This window comes from Arvicola amphibius, chromosome 11 (assembly GCF_903992535.2).
Source record: "Arvicola amphibius chromosome 11, mArvAmp1.2, whole genome shotgun sequence".
Lineage (NCBI taxonomy): Eukaryota > Metazoa > Chordata > Mammalia > Rodentia > Cricetidae > Arvicola > Arvicola amphibius.
This window is the reverse complement of record NC_052057.2, coordinates 120,973,324-120,991,505: the sequence shown is the minus strand read 5'-3', so window position 1 is coordinate 120,991,505 and position 18,182 is coordinate 120,973,324. Positions and strand designations below refer to the sequence as shown.

Sequence of the window (18,182 nt, the reverse complement as noted above, 5' to 3'; positions counted from 1 at the left end):
CTCTATTCTCTGACCATAGGATTCTCTCAAAATAGTTTGGATGACCAAAAATGTTTGGACATGCAACATAAAAGCTCTGTTTCAGATGTTAACAGTGATGCACATGAAACACACTAAAGAACACACTAAAGAATACACTAAAGAACACACTAAAGAACACACTAAAGAATACACTAAAGAATACACTAAAGAACACACTAAAGAATACACTAAAGAATACAAAACTTCTGCCCAATTATCTAACCTATAGTTATAAAAGTATTTACAGACTAATAACTGAGAGTTCATTACATAAATATGGCATTAAATATACTTTGCAAACACAACTCTCATTTTCCTAAACTGTGCCAATGAGTCCAGGCAGGTCTTGAAGCATTGTCAAATAGTAAATTCCTAAGCACGCTAACCTAGGAATTATAACCCTATTAAAAGATGACACCATAAACAGAAGGCTGCTGTTTAACAGACTCATCGTACAGGTCCTTCGTCCACAAAGGGGATGTGCCCTCTGGCCTCAGGAGGCCAGAGACAGCATGTTTTCATTGTTCTTGTTAGCTTTTGGTTTAAAAGGTCATAGCTATCTTCTAAGATGTTATAGGTTTTTTTCTTTTTCTTTTGTTTGTCTCTAGAAAACTCAGCTACAGTTCAGCCTAGCTTTTCATCTCTACAGGGTTAAATATCTACATACTTTCATTTATAAACATGACTTCACGTTCTTGCCTGACACATTTTCTCCTCTTGATTTTCTCCACTCAGGACAAAGAAGGAGTAGAAAAGAGCCAAGATTATTCGTGTCTAGCACAGTAATGATGAGGCCACAAGCAGGAAGGAGAGTGAGGAAGCCCATGTTCTCTTGTGAACGCTGAGCAATCTGTCCTCCCCAGTCCCTGGTGTGCTGGGGATGGAACTCAAGGCGTCTAACTTTCAGGCACGCTCCCAGGACTGCAGAAAGCCCCAGTAAGGGAATATAACAAATTGTCTCTGAGCTCTCGGCCCCCTGGCTTCTCTTATTAACCTGAAATTATCAAAATCAACTCCCATCCTTTAAATGCTAACAATGTCCTCCCATATTACCAAAATTAACTCTCTCAAAATTCTGAAATCATCTTTACATTCTGTACTTTAAACAAACATCTCTTCTAGATAAAGAATTAAAGTTTTTAATTATTGTTATTGTGTAAGATATGCTAATTTGGTCATCTGACTGAGGTGCCTAGCCTAAATATTAAGGAGACGATTTAGCCATAGACGGAGTCTATGATAGCCAAGTACCTAAATGCATGAATTATATTTTAGGATTATAAAAACTCCCCCCTCCCACACATCTATTTAAATTTTCAATTTGGATCATTTCTCTAGAATTCACTGTCAGATGATTACCTTAGTGCTAAACTGAGGACATTAAGAAGGAAAAGAATAAAGATTAGGGGGAGGGGAGTCACTGGCAGGGGGCAGGAGAACAGGGAGGTGGAGAGATGATAGGAAGAACCACAAAAACATACTTTGTTTGAAAACGGCATAATGATATGTTGGGGCAGCTGGCCCAATCTCTGCGTTCAGGGGCGTGGCTGCTCCAGCGGGGTAGCATTCCCCTTAAATAGGATTGGGGCGCCGGAAGGAGCCCCGTTTTGATTCTTCCCTGCGTACCTTCTGCTCCACTGGACCCTTGGATCTGTAAATTCCCTTATTCTCCCCTTGTGTTAAAGTTAATTAATTATAAAAGGACTATCGTGGTTATTTCCTAACCCCTCCGACCGCTGGCAGCCGCCACAATGATAGCTAACATATTACATCATGATTTAAATTTAAATATCTATATATCTATTCTTAACACTTAAACTCTTAACACTTTTCTAATCAACATCGTTACCTTTCTGGATAATGAAAGTTGAGCATCTGTTCACCCCTGTACAGACTGCTCTATGCGTGACATCCATAGATCCAAAGTATAAAGCACCTCTGTTTTATTAGTATTTCACAGTTTTTAAAATTGTTCTACTTGTGTGTGTGTGTGTGTGTGTGTGTGTGTGTGTGTGTGTTTCTGTGCACTGACTTTGTAGAGGTCAGAAGACAATTTGTGGGAATCGATCCTTTCCTCCTACTGTGTGGCTTCCTAGAATTGAACCTGGATTTTCTGACTTAGCAGCAGTGAGTGCCTTTCCCTGCTTGGACCTTACAGAAAGCATTTCTCTAGTTCTGCATTCCTCCTGGAGCAGGGCCATGCCTTCTAGGCTAGGTACATCTCTGCACTCAAACAATGTATTCCCATGCTCTATGCCACGTGATCATTTTTCTTTCTTTTCTTTCCTTTTTCTTCTTTTTCCCCCAGACAGGGTTTCTCTGTGTAGCAGCTCTGGCTGTCCTGGAACTCACTTTGTAGACAAGGGTAGCCTTGAACTCGCAGAGATCTGCCTGCCTCTACCTCCCAAGTGCTGGTATTTAAGCCATACACCATCACACCCCACTTTTCATTTGATTTTTAATTATCTTTCCCTTCCTAATAGATTAGAAAACGCTATGAAAATAGAGATGGCTTTCTGTTTGCCATGATTTCCATGGGATTTGCCCAGCACCTGGTACACGTGCTCTCAATATTGTTAAAGAAATTATACTGTGAGATTTCTTTTGGTATGCTGTGAATATGTGTTGCTCTCATTGGTTGATGAATAAAGCCGATTTGGCCTATAGCCAAGCAGAATAAGGCTGGGCAGAAAAGTCAAACAGAGACACAGTGAGGAGGGTGGAGTCTAGGAGACACCAGCAGCCACTGAAGGAGCAAGATATCAGAGCACCCGGTAAGTCATGGGCCACGTGGTGATACACAGATTAATAAAAATGGGTTAATTTAAATGAAAAAGCTTGCTAATAATAAGTCTGAGCCACTGCCCAAACATTTATAATTAATTTAAGCCTGGAAGTGGTTATTTGGGAACTGGGAGGCAGGAGAGAGCCTTCTGGCTACAAAATCACATTAGCTCTTTTGTAGGGTAGCTGCAAAGATAATTCATGGCAAGACTAGGAATATAAAATATAAAGAAATGCAAGGAGATTCCTGAGTAAGTTGGAAAGAAGTCTGTTCTGAAGAGTTTTAAATGTATTACATTCAAAAGACAGTTTCTCCATGTGAGACAAAGAGCAATAAATGTATTTAATATATATTTAGCCAAGTCAATTTACTTTATATCTGTTGACGTCTGTAAAGTCTACTAATCCATACCAAGTCAATAGGAAGTGACTGTAAACAGAAATCTGTGGCTTATCCCAAGTATATTCCATAATTTATGGAAGCATTGTTCTTATTAATAAAATATAATGTAAAGAAAGGGATTTATATTTCATCCTAGATCAGAAAAATCCGAGTGATTATGATTAAATATACACAACTAGATGGGTGGAGAAATTTCCATTTCCTTCTCCAACCATGACTCAAGTAATAGTAAGTGAATTTACAGATGTAAGATACATGGGGCTGGAGAGTAGTCTCTCTCAGCGCTTAGGAGCACTGGCTGCTCTTCCACAGGACCTGGGTTCAATTCCCAGCACCCACATGTCAGTTCACAACTGTCTGTAACTCCAATTTCAGGGGATCTGAAGCCCTCACACCAATGTATATAAAATAAAATTAATATAAAAAAACAACAAAACCGTAGAGGTAGAGAAGACAAGCTTTGTTCCAGTGGCTCAAGAAGGACGAGCAAGAATTGGGAACAGTTTTCTGTGGAACTATAGCTAATGGTACTTTCCTGTCTTCTTGAAATTATGAAGAAAGCAGATATGAAGTGCTGAAGTGTTGTTTTTAAGATACTTATACTAATCAGGGGGATACACCAAGTGATCTAAACATTCACTTGTTTGAGTGTGATGATTTTAGTGTACACATGTGTATAATCGTGTACAGTAAATATATGCTTTCTTGTCACTTATGCCGCAGGCTGAAAACCAAATACCCAAGTGTTTCTGGTAAGCTCTCTCTCCATGCTACAAAGCCAGAAGCACTCCTCCCTCAACACAGACAAGAGCTGAGTGATTTCTTATGGAAAGACATTGAGCTGTCAAGTTTATGAACCTAGGAAAGCCATGAAGCTCTGAAAGCAAAGCAGTTACAGTCTGCAGCCGGAGCAGGAGGTGAGCACCTTACTATCAGTGCCTAGAATGTTGGAGCTCAGATCCAGCTTCCCCAGGAGATCAGAGAGTCTCCCCCCAGAGAAACTGGCCCCTCAGCAGATTTACAAGTATTAATGAAGGAAGAGTTTTCAGAGAAAATGGAAAAGAAATCACCTAGCCTCTATCTATATGTAGAGTCTAATGGGGGGAGGAGAGGACTTAAATAAACACTTGAGTAAAATTTCTGTGATGAAAGAAACACAAATAGAAAAATGAGGAAGAGGCAGAAAGAAGTCATTGAGAAAATAACACCTCCTAGAAAGCATGATTAGTATTCTCTGGACAAAGTCATGGGGAAGAGATTACAATCAAAAGGAAACAGGATTTGAAAAGCTCTGAAGTTAGATCATCTGAAATAATTCCAAAGGCCCATGAAATACTCTCCCTGGGACATGTCCTCATGAAATTTCAGATCAATGAAGAAAATGAAAGGAAAAAAAGGGAAACCACTAATCTACTTGGGAAGTAAAAAAAAAAGACAAGATATCCTAAGTAAATTGGGAGCATGGGGATCATGGGACAGGCAAAAAGGGAGTGGGAAGGAAGAGGAGTGGAGAAAAATATATCACCCAATAAAAGCAATAAAAAAAGAAGGAAAACCAAGGAGAAATAGAATAGGTCAAATAGAAAGGACCTGGAATTAAACCAGTAAATATCTCATTATCAATGGGGAAACTCTGCAATTTTCTGAAAGGACAATTGGAAACTCCAAAGTCAGTATCTAGAGAAATCATTATGCAAATTTAATGCTAGATTAGAAGGCACCTAAGAAATAAATGCTACTCCTTGTCTCATCTCAGAACAAGGCCCACAGTCTCAAAGGCAGCATGAAATGCAAATCTGAAGTCTGAAAAACACCTTTTGGATAGCGGTAAAGAAGGTCCCAAGGTGACAGCTACAGAGAAGAGAGCAAAAATAGGAGATATTAGCCACATCTGACTAGATACAGAAATTATATAGATCACCCTGCAAAGAACTGAGAATGTATACATAGAAAACTAAAGAAACCAAAGCAGAAGGGGCAAATATTTACACATTAAACAAAATGCTGAGAGTCGTGTGAGGAAAATGTACCATGTCACATGGTTCAGCCATGAACACCACTGCCCTAATCCTATAAAGGATCAAAAATTAAGTTATACAATAAGTCTGCTAGGAAGAGGGAAAGGAATTGAGGGCGGAAATACTAAGAAGGTGTGGGTGTAGATGTTCAAGTTGCATCTTACATCTACTACAGAATAAGGTCCAAAACTGACAAGTCAAACGGAAAAGGAATGATTTGAACACAGAAAACCATTGTCAGTCAAGTAGCTGACCGGGCTTAAAGCATCTGAGGGACACTGGCTGGTAATTAGGTAGATGAAAAGGTTCCAAGCCTGATTTGATATTTAGAACATATGCGTAAAATTGCTTTACTACAATAAACCAAATGAAAAGAGCCGATTACACTTCTAAAGTTTGTTCCTGCCATGGCAGCATTCATAGACTTCCTTGTTATGCTAAGACTCTAGAAAGTATCTAATACTAAGGACATAAAATCACCGTATTCTCCTAGGTGTTGAATAACAATAGAAATCCTCTCTTACCTTTCTAGATAGAATAAGTCTTTATGAAATTAATTTTTTAAAAATCAACTGTGAGGTGAAGTCAGAAGTATTAAAACTACTTCTATAGATTTGCTCACGTTGAATCCTTCTAGTTTAGATTTTGCCCAATAGTTTGTTGCTATGGAATAATTTTTCTGTACACTATGCAAATACATGTTGCTATGATTGGTTTAATAAACCAGCTGACCGGCCAATAGCTGAATGAGAGAAGGTTAGGAGGAAAGCCAAACTGAGGATGATGGGATGAGGAAGGGACGACTCAGAGAGGTAGAGTGGAGATGAAGGGAGAAGCAAGATGGACATATACTGAGAAAAGGTACCAAGCCACGTGGCAGAGAATAGACAAGAAATATAGGCTAACTGAAATGTAAGAGTTAGCTAGTAATAAGCCTGAGCTATTGGCCGAGCATTCATAATTTATATTAAGTCTCTGAGTTGGTTATTTGCAAAAAAGATTGCTGGATGGGAAAACTTTCACTATCAGTTTGTCTAATCATGGGTATCGGAATTAATTTCCTTAACTCCAAATATACTTTTTGTTGTTATTGTATTGTTTTGTTTTATTTTCCAAGACAGAGTTTCTCTGTGTGTAGCTGTGGCTGTCCTGAAACTCACTCTGTAGACCAAGCTGGCCTCAAACCCACAGAGATCTGCCTGCCTCTGCCTCCCAATTGCTGGGATTAAAGGTGTACACCATCACTGCATGGCATCAAGTATACCTTTTCAGGTCAGAAAATTTTTTATAAATCATAATATGAATTTGTTCTTAAATATAGAAACCATAAACTGGGTTTGAACATGTGCACTTTGCCACTAAGTAAGGTGAGAGAGCTAAGATTTATTTGCTCACTGATACCCATAGAGCTAAAAGTGGATACATCTTTTGTCTAACGTACAAAGGATGTTATATATCCCTGCTATACACTGAACTCACTAGCTTCAGAAATAAGACTCTATTTTAACCAGTGTACACTTGGATTAAAACTATACAATTATAAACAGTTCTCAAATCCATGACATCATGACCTAGACTTACAGATTAGCGTCCAATGACCACAGTAGAGCTACTTACCAGGAATGTGTTTCCGCAGTGCCCACACACCACCCTTGTACCTTCTGGCTGGACTGGCACTGCAGGTTGAGTGGGCTGTTCCTCACAAATGAGCATTACAGGGCCAAGGTTAATTATGCGTCGACTGTGGAACAAGGAAGCAAGCAAACTCATGAGCCCACAGGCAGACTGAGACACGAGCCAACCAGGAGCACGTGGTCAGAAACAACTGAACCAAGCATCAAACCCTGGAACCCACAGGCAGACTGAGAGCCAACCTGGAGCACGTGCTCAGACCCCAAATCACGGAAAGTATCAATAATCATTCAAAGGTAAAGCAAAAAGTATGTTTTTCACACATAATGCATAGTATGGCATCAGTTCTGATCAGTGACCTTGGGAACCACTGAACTGCCATTTCCAAATTTTTATAATTTCAAATCACGAAGGTCATTTCTTTTCTTAATCTACACAGGCAGCTTGAATTTGGTAGGAGTCAGAATGCACAAAATATTTTCCACACTAATAAATATGTCTGTCATGAAAGTACCAAGTGCTGAGGTGAAACCGAATTTCTCTGAAAGCCTAATATTCCTTGATAATTGTTCATTCAGAGATGGAACAAAAGTAAAGTGGGGGGGGGGGGTCCATGTTTCCTTTCTGTTCTCCAGCCAATCATCAGATGATGCATTTGATGGTCAAACAGCCGGAGACATTGCAGGAAAAAGGAAACAGTAAAGGTGTTTCCATCCTTGCATATCAGCACACACATAATAGCATCTGGTATAGGCAAACAACCCCAGGCATTATCATAAATACACAGATATTCGTGTAGCATGCAAGGAGATTCACAATAAGCCTCCTGGGTTAAAATTAATTAAATCAAAGGTAAGCTAAGTAATTATTTTTAAGAAAGTGAACCACCGACCTACTACAGTTCATTAAATACCTACATAAGAAAAAGAAATTGCCATTGTCCATTCAAAAACATTATATTCTACCAAAACTCCTGACTGTCAAGTTCTAAGTCGAAAAGCTTAATAACACTAACAAGAAAATCTATGCTCTGTCGTGACTGAGGACAAAGATTGTCTGGAGCAAAGCCTAGCACATAATGATTCTTGATAAACACTTGTTGAATGAACAAACGAATGAAGGAAAGAATCTTCATGTCTTACCAGTTGGGTCTCGGGCATCCTATTCGCCGAGATGTGTCCTTACATATGAGGAGACAATTACAAGGGCATCTAACATATTTCTTCCCTGTTGGGGGGGTTTTGATTGGCTAGATAATGGAAGAAAATACAAACACAGGAAGTCAACCAAAATACAAACTGTCAAAAATTGCTTATGTTTAAGGAGGAAACGATGAGTTGAAACCGGAAGGCCCCACCGTGCTATCAAGGTTCAGTCCGAGAATGAGTGCACATGAGTGCACACACACGGCTCCAAAAGTTGAAGATGCTGACTAGCGAGCACTCGGAATTTCAGGGACTGTGAGGATTTGATAGTAAAGAACCCATTTCAAAGTGCGTTTGTACCTTCATAGGGTGGGAATAGTTATTGCATGCCCGTTGTTTTCTCCTTAAAGTTCAGAAAATAAGGTCATACACCTGGCCACTTATGCAGAAGCATACACAGGACTCTCAGACCTGGCCCAAGCTCAACAGAAGCAACATTAGAGAAGAGTGGGCTCCTTTGACCTTCAACTACTCAATAGCATAAAAGTTAATCATTTTAATGGTATATCTAACTTAAACATTTGCAATTGTACCAATACTAGTATATATTTAATTTATAGTAAATTTAAAGTGAGAATAAATAACACTCCTTGCAATATGAGAACGTAAGCCTGCCAAACTAGATAGTCACACTGAAAAGAACAGAGCTCGTCTGTGGCACTCCTTCCAAAATACATGACTTGAGACCAAGCATGGGGAAACAGGAGACAGCTTGAAGTGGGAGACAGTCTACAAAATATCTTGTCTAGACTGACCAGTACATAAAAGCAACAGAAAAACAAAAAGGAGCAAATCACAGATAAAAGAATGTTAAAACAATATGGCAACCTTAGGCAACATGTAATTCCGGCTTTACTTCTGCAGTTGAAGTTTTTCTTTCCTACAGACAATAATGAGACAGTTGGGAAACATAAATTTGAACATAAGATTAGACACAGGGGTCATGGAGATGCTCAGTGCTTAGGAATAATAGCTACTCTTCCAGAGAACCGTGTGTGTGTGTGTGTGTGTGTGTGTGAGAGAGAGAGAGAGAGAGAGAGAGAGAGAGAGAGAGAGAGAGAACTCCAATTCTAGAGGAGGATCTGACTCCCTCTTTTAGCCTCTAGAGGCACTGTACACATGACCCAAGAAGGCAAAACTCTCACATGCATTTAAAAAAAAAGGAAAAAAGAAAAGTAAATAAATAAAATTCAAAAATTAAAAAGATTAGACATCAATAGGATGTCAACGTTAACTTTCTGTGTTTGATAAATTTATACTAGCCAAATTTATTTAGAAAAGAAAGCATCTGCATTAACATTTATAGAGGAAGAATGACAGGCATTTGGGAATGTTTCATATCTATCTGCAGGGAGTCCTTAAATTACAATAGCCCACTTGCAGTTTTTCAGTTCTTGGGTGATGAGAAGAAAGAAGTCTGTGTTCAGTAAAAGCATACTTAGAATGTTGGGTTTTTTTTTCCTTTTTCAGGGCTAGCAATATGAAGTATGCGTGTCTCTGAAGAAGTTCTTGGGCATCAGAAGCAAGCCACAGCTCTCAGCGCCTTGATCAGCAGGAGAAACGCACTACACTGCACAGTGAGTCTACTGTGCTGGGATGCTCAGTATGCTAGGTGCGCTAAATGTAGCTTAAGGGCATATTGTTACATAACCCATTGAAATCGAGAAGCATCCATGCATAATTTTTTAACACTTATTCTTTAAAAGACAAAAAAGAATTCCAAATATATTAAGTAAATATCTGTGATAGAAATACATAAATGTTGGTAAAATATCTATAATTTATTAAATTATATTGGAGGTAACTAAATCTGAATGTTCAAATTCACAAGCATCAAGGGTATACAGCTATAGTATAAAAAGCACCCAGAAAAACAGAATTGGGGCTTATTTATGTTTGTTACTGATTTGTTATTCAAAATTTACCATGAAATAAACGTCTGTTTGACAATGGCTAAGGTCTCCACACACATTTATTCCTTTATCACTTCTAGACACCAGTCCCTTCACTCATAACACAAGGCAACTAAGCCAGATTCTGAGCACAGCTCCTCAGTGCCACCCTCGTCAGGTGCTGCTTGGTCTGCATGGAAAAAGAGAAAGGGACAATTCTGGGAGCCTTTTTTTTAATGTGTTGTTTTAAGACTTATTCATTTTTATTCTATGTATATGGATAATCTGCCTGAAGTTATGTCTGTGCACCACATGTCTGCAGTGCCTGTGGCCAGAAGACAGCAATGGGTCCCATGGAACTGGAGTTACAACAGAGCGTTATTAGCTGCTGGGAACTGAACCCAGGTCCTCTGCTAAAGCAAAAAGTGCTCTTAACCTTTGAGCCATTTCTCCAGCCCAAGCACATGTTTTAAAATCATTATTTGGCAAAAACAAAGTTGCCTAGCTGGGTGATGCATGCCTTTAATCCTAGCACTCAGAAGCCAGAAACAGGTGAATCTCATCCTGGCCAACACAATGAGTTCCAGGGCAGCCAGAGTTACACAGTGAGATTCTATCTCAAATAACAACAATAGTAATAGTAAAAGTTGCTTTGCCAATAACTACACTGGGTATCTTATTTCTGTTTTCCACAACAATTATATAAATTGGTATTATTTTATCATGAACAAATCGCAGTTTAGGATATGAAGTCCCCCAAGATACAGTTACTGAAGAGAAAACAAGAGACTCACATCCCTGTCTATCAACCTCTGAATATTAGGCCCACAATCAGCTCTGGGCCATTTATTTGACAGACAGACCAGGTTCCTACGGGAGCAGCTACCCCAGAGAACAGACACTGAGGCTCCATGTCAGGTGCTGGGGAAAGGATCGCCATAGGGGACGGAGACCGTGGGTGTAGGGAATCGCTCTGTTGGACTGAGTCCGTTTTACTCATTATCTCCAACATTTTCAACCTAGAATTCTCTGATGTGACTCCCAGGTGCCTGAAAACAATTGACTTAAAAGTTCGTGATCGATTTACAGCTGAGATATTATCAAGTCACATGTCACAACACTCCTCAAAATTTCCTTTTCATGGCTTTCCTTCTTTGTAAACTTAGAGCTAGGACACAAGGCAATCTGGGGACATGCTATCAGCTAGTCTAGTGTCTCCACGATTATTTACATTTCTTTACTCTATGGGGAAAAGAACCATGAAAAGAATTGGCATAGTTTCCTTTAGGCCCCAAAGATGTTTTCTTATAGCAAACTGCACTGGTCCTGTACAGATGAATTACTGACTGACTGACCCTGCTTGCTCAAACTTCAGAGGCTTTGTTTCAGCATAAATGACCTAATTTGTTCTGTATACTTCCAAAGAGTAAACACGAAGCGTAAAAATTGTGTGTGTGTGTGTGTGTGTGTGTGTGTGTGTGTGTGTGTGTTCCTATTCATTAACAAAAGCCAGGCTTGGTGATACATCTTGCAATGCCAGCACTCCCAGGAGCTGAGGCAGAAGAATCATGACCTTGAGGGCAGCCTGGACTATGCAATAAGATGATGTGCCTAAAGGGGCAGGGGAGATGACTCATGGGAAGTACTTATTGTGCAAGAATGAGGACCTGAGTTCAAATTCCCAACATCTACATCAACAGATAGGCATGACTGTATGCACCTGCAACCCCAGCGTGATATGGTGCAGGAACAGTCAGCAGTAAAGGGATCTCTAGACTGTCAGCCTAGCTGAAAGGCTGAGCTTCTGCTTCAGTAAGAGATACTGTCTTAAAGAAATAAGACCAAGAGAAATAGAGGAAGACACCTTAAATCCTCCTCTGGCTTCCACATGTATATGTGCCCCCTCCCCACTACACACCCACAAAGACACTGTGGTGGTTTGAAAGAAAACGGTCCCCAAATGGAGTGGCACTATTAGAAACTGTGGCTGTGTTGGAAGAAGTGTGTCACCATGGGGTTGGGCTCTGGGGTCTCTTTTGCTCAAGCTTCCCTCAGTATGACCACCAGTTAACTTCCTGTTGCCATGGTATTTCTCCAATACCATGTCTGCCTGCACAACTGCTTGCTCCATATCATGATGATAATGGACTGAATCTCCAAAACAGTAAGTGAGCCAGCCCAATTAAAGAATTTAAGAGTTGCTGTGGTCATGGTGTCTCTTCCCAACAATAGAAACCCAAACTAAGGCAGACACCATCTCAAATATACATAGATACAGCAGAATGGGAGAGGATATTATTAAATCCAAGGAAAGCTTCAAAGCTTTGCCTAGTAAAATCAGAACTTATGCCTTACTGTCTTCAAAGAGCCCAAAAGAAGACGATCATAATTAAATCAGGAGTCATTGATCAAATTACATGCTAGCCAGATCCATAGTTATGACTGTGCATCATGACAGACTTATCTAAATGATGGGCAATCCCTTGTGAGGAAAAAATTGCTTTATGAATTAGAGTTTTATTTTATAACACTCCCTCAGACATAGGAAGCCCAGTATCTATGACTTGTGGTTCTTAGAGACAATGATCACTATCAGACTTCTTTACCATTTTCCAAAACGAGAGAAAATAGAAACACCAATATTGGATTTACATTTAATTGTAGATTTCAAAAGGCACTGAAAAAATTTAAAGTCTAACTATACAAGTAGGAACAGATATCAACTAAGCAGTACATTTCTTAACAGGTATTATTTGAAACTGTAAAAATTTTGCTTAGATTTAGTTATTCTTCCCAAAGATCAGTTTATTAAAAGTGGCCTTCAACTATTTAAAATTTTCATAGCATAATATCTAACAAGCATATTAAATGCTAAGCTATTTAAAAATAAGCAGCTTGAAACTTTATGATATTTATCCTGGTTTTAATAATCTTCATTTTAAAAGTTGCACTCTAAACAACAGATTTCAAGTTCATATATATGGGGCTAAGCATTATTGTTATTATTGTGTGTGTGCATGTGTGTGTGCGTGTGTATATACATTCCAGAGATCAGAGGACAACTGGGTCATTGGTGGGATTTAGGGATTGAACTCAGGTATTCAATTTTGTGCAGCAAGTGCTTTACCTACACTTGTCTAGTCATTCTTAAAATAAAAGGAAAGAACATGATCAGAATATATGGCATGAAATAATTTAAATAAAAAATAAGTATAAAATAAAATTTTCATTGCATAATATCTAACAAGCATGTTAAATGCTAAGCTATTTGAAAATAAGCAGTTTGGCACAGAAAGCAATAATAAATTTATAATCAAAGAAAAGGAATGCTGACATTTTGTGGATATTATATAAACAGTTTTCTACATAATAAAGACCACATTTGCAGTAAAGTCCAGTGGATTTGCACTAAAATAAAAATGGACAGATACTAAAGAGAAATAATTACGTGCCATATGTAAAGAACAAAAGGACATTATAGTTAACCAAGAAAAATTTGTTATGGGGTTATCCTACACATCTAGAGGCATCCTTATATAATAAAAGAAAGATAGGCAGAAGAAAAATTGAAAAGAATCATCATATTCGTACACAGTCCATATTGGCACTTAATAACACCATTGAAGAACTTCCTTTAGAAACAAGACATCCATTAGTGAGCTCTGCTTTTTAATGGGAAACTGCAACTTACCGTAGCTTCATTGCAAACCGTGCACTTAACCACATGCTGGTGAAGTTTACCGTCCAAGTTGATTAGCGATTGGCACACGCGACAGTTGATCACAGGAACACCACTGGTTCCTGGACTGGCGATGGCGGTGTACGGAGGAGGCAGTTCAGCTGAAAAGATTTTACACTGAATCAGTCTTCAGAATCACTGTGGTTAGTCTGAGCACAGAAGCATTAGGCATGCAGAAGAAACTGTGAAAACATTTCCTCCATATTTCAGATTTAACACTAGCTGGCTTGTCCTAGATGCAGAGAGTAAATGTTGGGAAATATTATTTTAAGGTGTGTGACTTTTGTTTATTCTACATTTGATTAATTGGGAAGCTGTGGTTCTTTGCCTGTCTAAAACACCTGATGGTCTAACAAAAACCTGAATGGTCAATAGGGAGGCAGAAGCAAGGATAGGCAGGACTGGGCAGGCAGAGAGAATAAACAGAAGGAGAACCAAGGGAAGAGGAGCAAGAGAACAAGGAGAGGAGGACGGCAGGGCCAGCCACATAACCACACAGCAAGCCATAGAAAAGAAGTAAAGAAAGGTATACAGAAATAGAGAATGATAAAAGCCCAGATGCAAAAGGTAGTCTGGATGATTTAAGAAAAGTTGGCAAGAAAAAAAATCCATGCTAAGACAGGGTATTCATAATTAATAATAGGCCTTGATATATGATTTATTTGAGAGCTGAGTGGTGGGTCCCTCAACAAGTCAAAAGAGTAAAATATCATACAACAAGTAAACATGCATGTGACTGTGTTGTCAAAAAAAAATGATTGTTAACTCCAATTAAACCCAAATTTTGATGGCTTAGGTCTCTTGCATTGGGAAATTTCCTTTACTCAAAATATCTACCCCATTCCTTTGTGCTCGTTTGTAGAGCTGTGTAGCACAATTCACAAAAAACAAGAGACAGAAATTGGGGTTCAACATGAAGGTCAGAAAAGCAAAACAGCTAGCCACTGGATCTTACCTCTACCACAGTTTGAAATGGCGATCCTGCCTCCAGGAATCTCAGAATGAGGCTGTGACTGAGAACTGTCTCCTCCTATTTTATATTCCTCTCTAGGACTGGGATTAAAGGCGTGCACCACTACCACTTGGTTTCTATGGCAAACTAGTGTGGCTACTGGGATTAAAGGTTTGTGTCACCATTGCCTGCTCTGTAAGGCTGACCAGTGTGGCGATTTTACTCTCTGAAAGTCAGGCAAGCTTTATTTACTAAAAGACAAATGAAATGCCACTACACAGCTGGTAGAAGTAGCTTGAGTCCAACAGAAAATTATACACTAGTGCACCTGTAGCACTTGGTAAGCTGAGACAGGAGGATGGCAAAACAAGGCCAACCTGCACTACTACATGGATGAAGGGACAAAAGGCTCAAGATTCCCATTCTTTAACAACTGGGCTGTGACCTACTTGGAATCTAATCACAGTGACTTACGGCAATTCAGCTTGACAGCCAACACTATAAATCACCAGAGAGACAGCACTGTAAAATGGACTCCATAAGACAAGAGGAAGCCCCACCTATTTATCTTCTCATGGATGCCTACAAATGATCACAAGGGGAGACCAAGTAACTTCTCTATTACTATTACACTATTATCAAAATATCACCGTTCCCTCCTAGAGCCAAGATCTCCGCTACACCCTCTGTAAGAACTTGACCGTCCTGAGTATGTTTCGACCAGCTTCCACTCTGTCTGTTTGGACCCTTGGTAAACCCTTTGTTACCTACTCATGACACCAGCCCTCAAGACATTTTTTTTTCATATGGTAATAAAAGACTCTGTCAGAGAATAACAAATAAATAAAAGTTCTCACCACTAGAAAATAAAAATAGTCAACCATCTCAAGTTGAATCGCTTACACAAGCGTAAGCTGAATACTGTAGTGCTTTCTCCAGATACTGGACCAGTAAAATGACTGACAGGGATCAGGATAAAATAAAGACTGAGAAAGTCAAGGAGAGATGCGAACTGACCCAGGCAAACTAAACTTAACAGGATGAGACAAAGTGTGGGGGGGAGGAATCTTCAAATTTCAGACATAACCAAAACGAAGTAAATTTAAGAACGTCTAGTTGCAAATGTTTACTTACCATTAAGAACTTTTTTAAAAAAAAAGATGTAGGAGTTATGAGTAAAATAAAATGATGTCTGAGACAAGATAATCCAGGAGCAACCCCAGCACAGAGGACTGGAAATGGTGGTTGACCAATGACAGCTGATGGATAGAATGACACGGAGGAGCCCATGACACGTGTCTCCTGGACTTCTTGAAGCCCAAGAAGTCCCCTCCCTTCTGCTATCAAAAGTTATCACCCTTCTTTGTTTCTTTGTTTCTCTCCATGTGAATGGAGGCATAGGGAAGGGATGGACAGGACAAAGAACTCGGCCAACCTTGAAAAACATGGGCTCTGGGTATAGACATGGATCTTACGAACCACAAAGGCCCTAGATTCTTTACTCTCTCAAAATGAAGCATCTTTAGGATCCTATTTTCTTTGACCCTGGATTAAATAAAAAGCTCATCTCATAATAGGAAACTGAGAGAGTCTGGGGTCTGGGTCCCTTCCTTCAGGAACTGATGAGCCCATTTTTCATGGATAAATTTACCCTTTTCTCAAGGCTTCTTATAAATTGCAAGACGCTCAAGGTGAGATAAGGAGGCAATTAGACATCCCTACCTACCGATGGGCACACTGCAAACACATTCCTTTCCCTTTACCAAATTTTGTTTTCCAATTTCTTTCCAAACACAGAGGAAAGAAGGTGGCAGGTTTAAAAACCTAATTACCCACCAAAGTAAAAGCTTTGAAAATCCCCATACCTTAAAGACACACACAAGCAGACACAGAGCTTATTCTTGCTGTTGTAGTTTGGCTCTTTGAAAAGTCAACTTAATTGAATGGGTAAAGAGTTACGCCTACTTCAGAATTACCTGATGTACTAGAAATAAATCTCATGGGACCACACTCCTAGACAAAGAACAACATGCAACTGAGAGCTTCTGAGAACATAAGAGTCTTCCCTAGGAACGAGGGAGGCCCTGATTGGTCATCCTGTTCCAAGTGGTCGGCCCTGTAACCATACACATACAAGCAACACTAAATGAACTTAGCAGTCCATGTACATATGTGTATGTGTGTATATGCATATATGTAACAACAAAGAAAAAGAGGTCATGAATTTGAACGGAGGTTGGGAGTTAGAGGGTGTATATGGAAAGAGTTGAAGGGAGGAAGGAGAATAATGCAATTGTATTTTAATTTAAAACAATCGAAATATACATTACTTTTTTAAAAAAAAAATCAGCTGCAGAAGGGGTCCTGAAGACAGGGGCTCCACAGGGAGCACCTGGTCCCATTCTGTGTGTTTTCTGTTTGTGCCTTAGTATGTTTGTTAGACCCAACGAGTCAACTCATTATTTAGCTCAAGTTGGCCTTGAACTCAGGACTCTCTTTCCTTAGCCTTTCAAATTCTGGGATTACAATACCATCAAATTGGTTCTAACTACATAATTATGTTTTAACAGTGCTTGAGATCAAAGCCTTGCACAAGCTAGGCCAGCACTCTGTCACTGAGTTACTCTCCTCTAGGATCGAAAGCCCTTTGGATGTCAGGGACTATCTTAGGTCGTCTACAAAGATTCATCCAACGCATGACCGGAGTGCCAGCAAAGAGAACTGGCATGCACACAGAAAACAACGACAGCTGATCATGACATGAGCTAGTTCTGAAATTCCTATTCAGAATCACGTGACACTCTTCAAAGTCTCCAGAGGACAACACAGTTGGCACATTTAAAATCTACACATGGTCTCTTTATTACACGTTTAGCAGCAAGTGTCACACAGTCCAGTGATTCATGAGCTGGATTCCTGAAGCAGCCACGGTTCTAAGCAAGTGGCCATTTCGAAATGACACTACTGCTTATGTTTCTGGGAAGCTTGTAAGAGAGCATTGCCAACACTAAGCATGAAAGGGAACTGTGCGTGTCTTAAATCATAAAAAAATAGCCTGAAATCCTTGAAAGAACGTTAAGGTTGATCTCAAGTGACCCATCAAGCTTGAAGAAGACAAAGCAGGGTAAAGCAGCAGTAAGTGTAGAAGACACTTAAGGCCTTGCAATTTATAGGTGTTTTTTTTTCAGATCTGAAGGAAGGAGACATTGGTCTGAGGAAAAGCATACACACTTCCCTAGAAATTCAAGACACACAGCCTGTTTTAATGGGCATTAGAGGAGCAATAGTAACCTTGAGTTATAGAGTGACAGGAAGCAATTCTATCATAAACTCGGTCTCCTTCTACACAGAAATATAAGAAAGGAACTTTTAACAACTTCATTAAACACACATGTACACGTGTGCATACACACACACAGAGAGAGAGAGAGAGACAGAGAGAGAGAGAGAGAGAGAGAGAGAGAGAGAGAGAGAGAGATTCTTCAAAATTGTGAGGGAGAAGGAAGGACAAAAGGAATGAAGGAAGGGGGGCTGCA

The 18,182-nt window shown here is 39.5% G+C and overlaps 1 protein-coding gene across 1 annotated transcript in view; it reads right to left on the bottom strand.

The window, feature by feature from the left end:
- Pip4p2 (phosphatidylinositol-4,5-bisphosphate 4-phosphatase 2) overlaps positions 1-18,182 on the bottom strand; it is a 52,875-nt gene that overhangs the window by 11,097 nt on the left and 23,596 nt on the right. The window contains exons 2-4 of the mRNA XM_038347995.2: positions 13,647-13,795; positions 8,001-8,107; positions 6,844-6,967 (exon numbers count right to left, since the gene is read on the bottom strand). Coding sequence (XP_038203923.1) covers positions 6,844-6,967; positions 8,001-8,107; positions 13,647-13,795 — 380 coding nt within the window. The remainder of the gene's footprint in view (positions 1-6,843; positions 6,968-8,000; positions 8,108-13,646; positions 13,796-18,182) is intronic.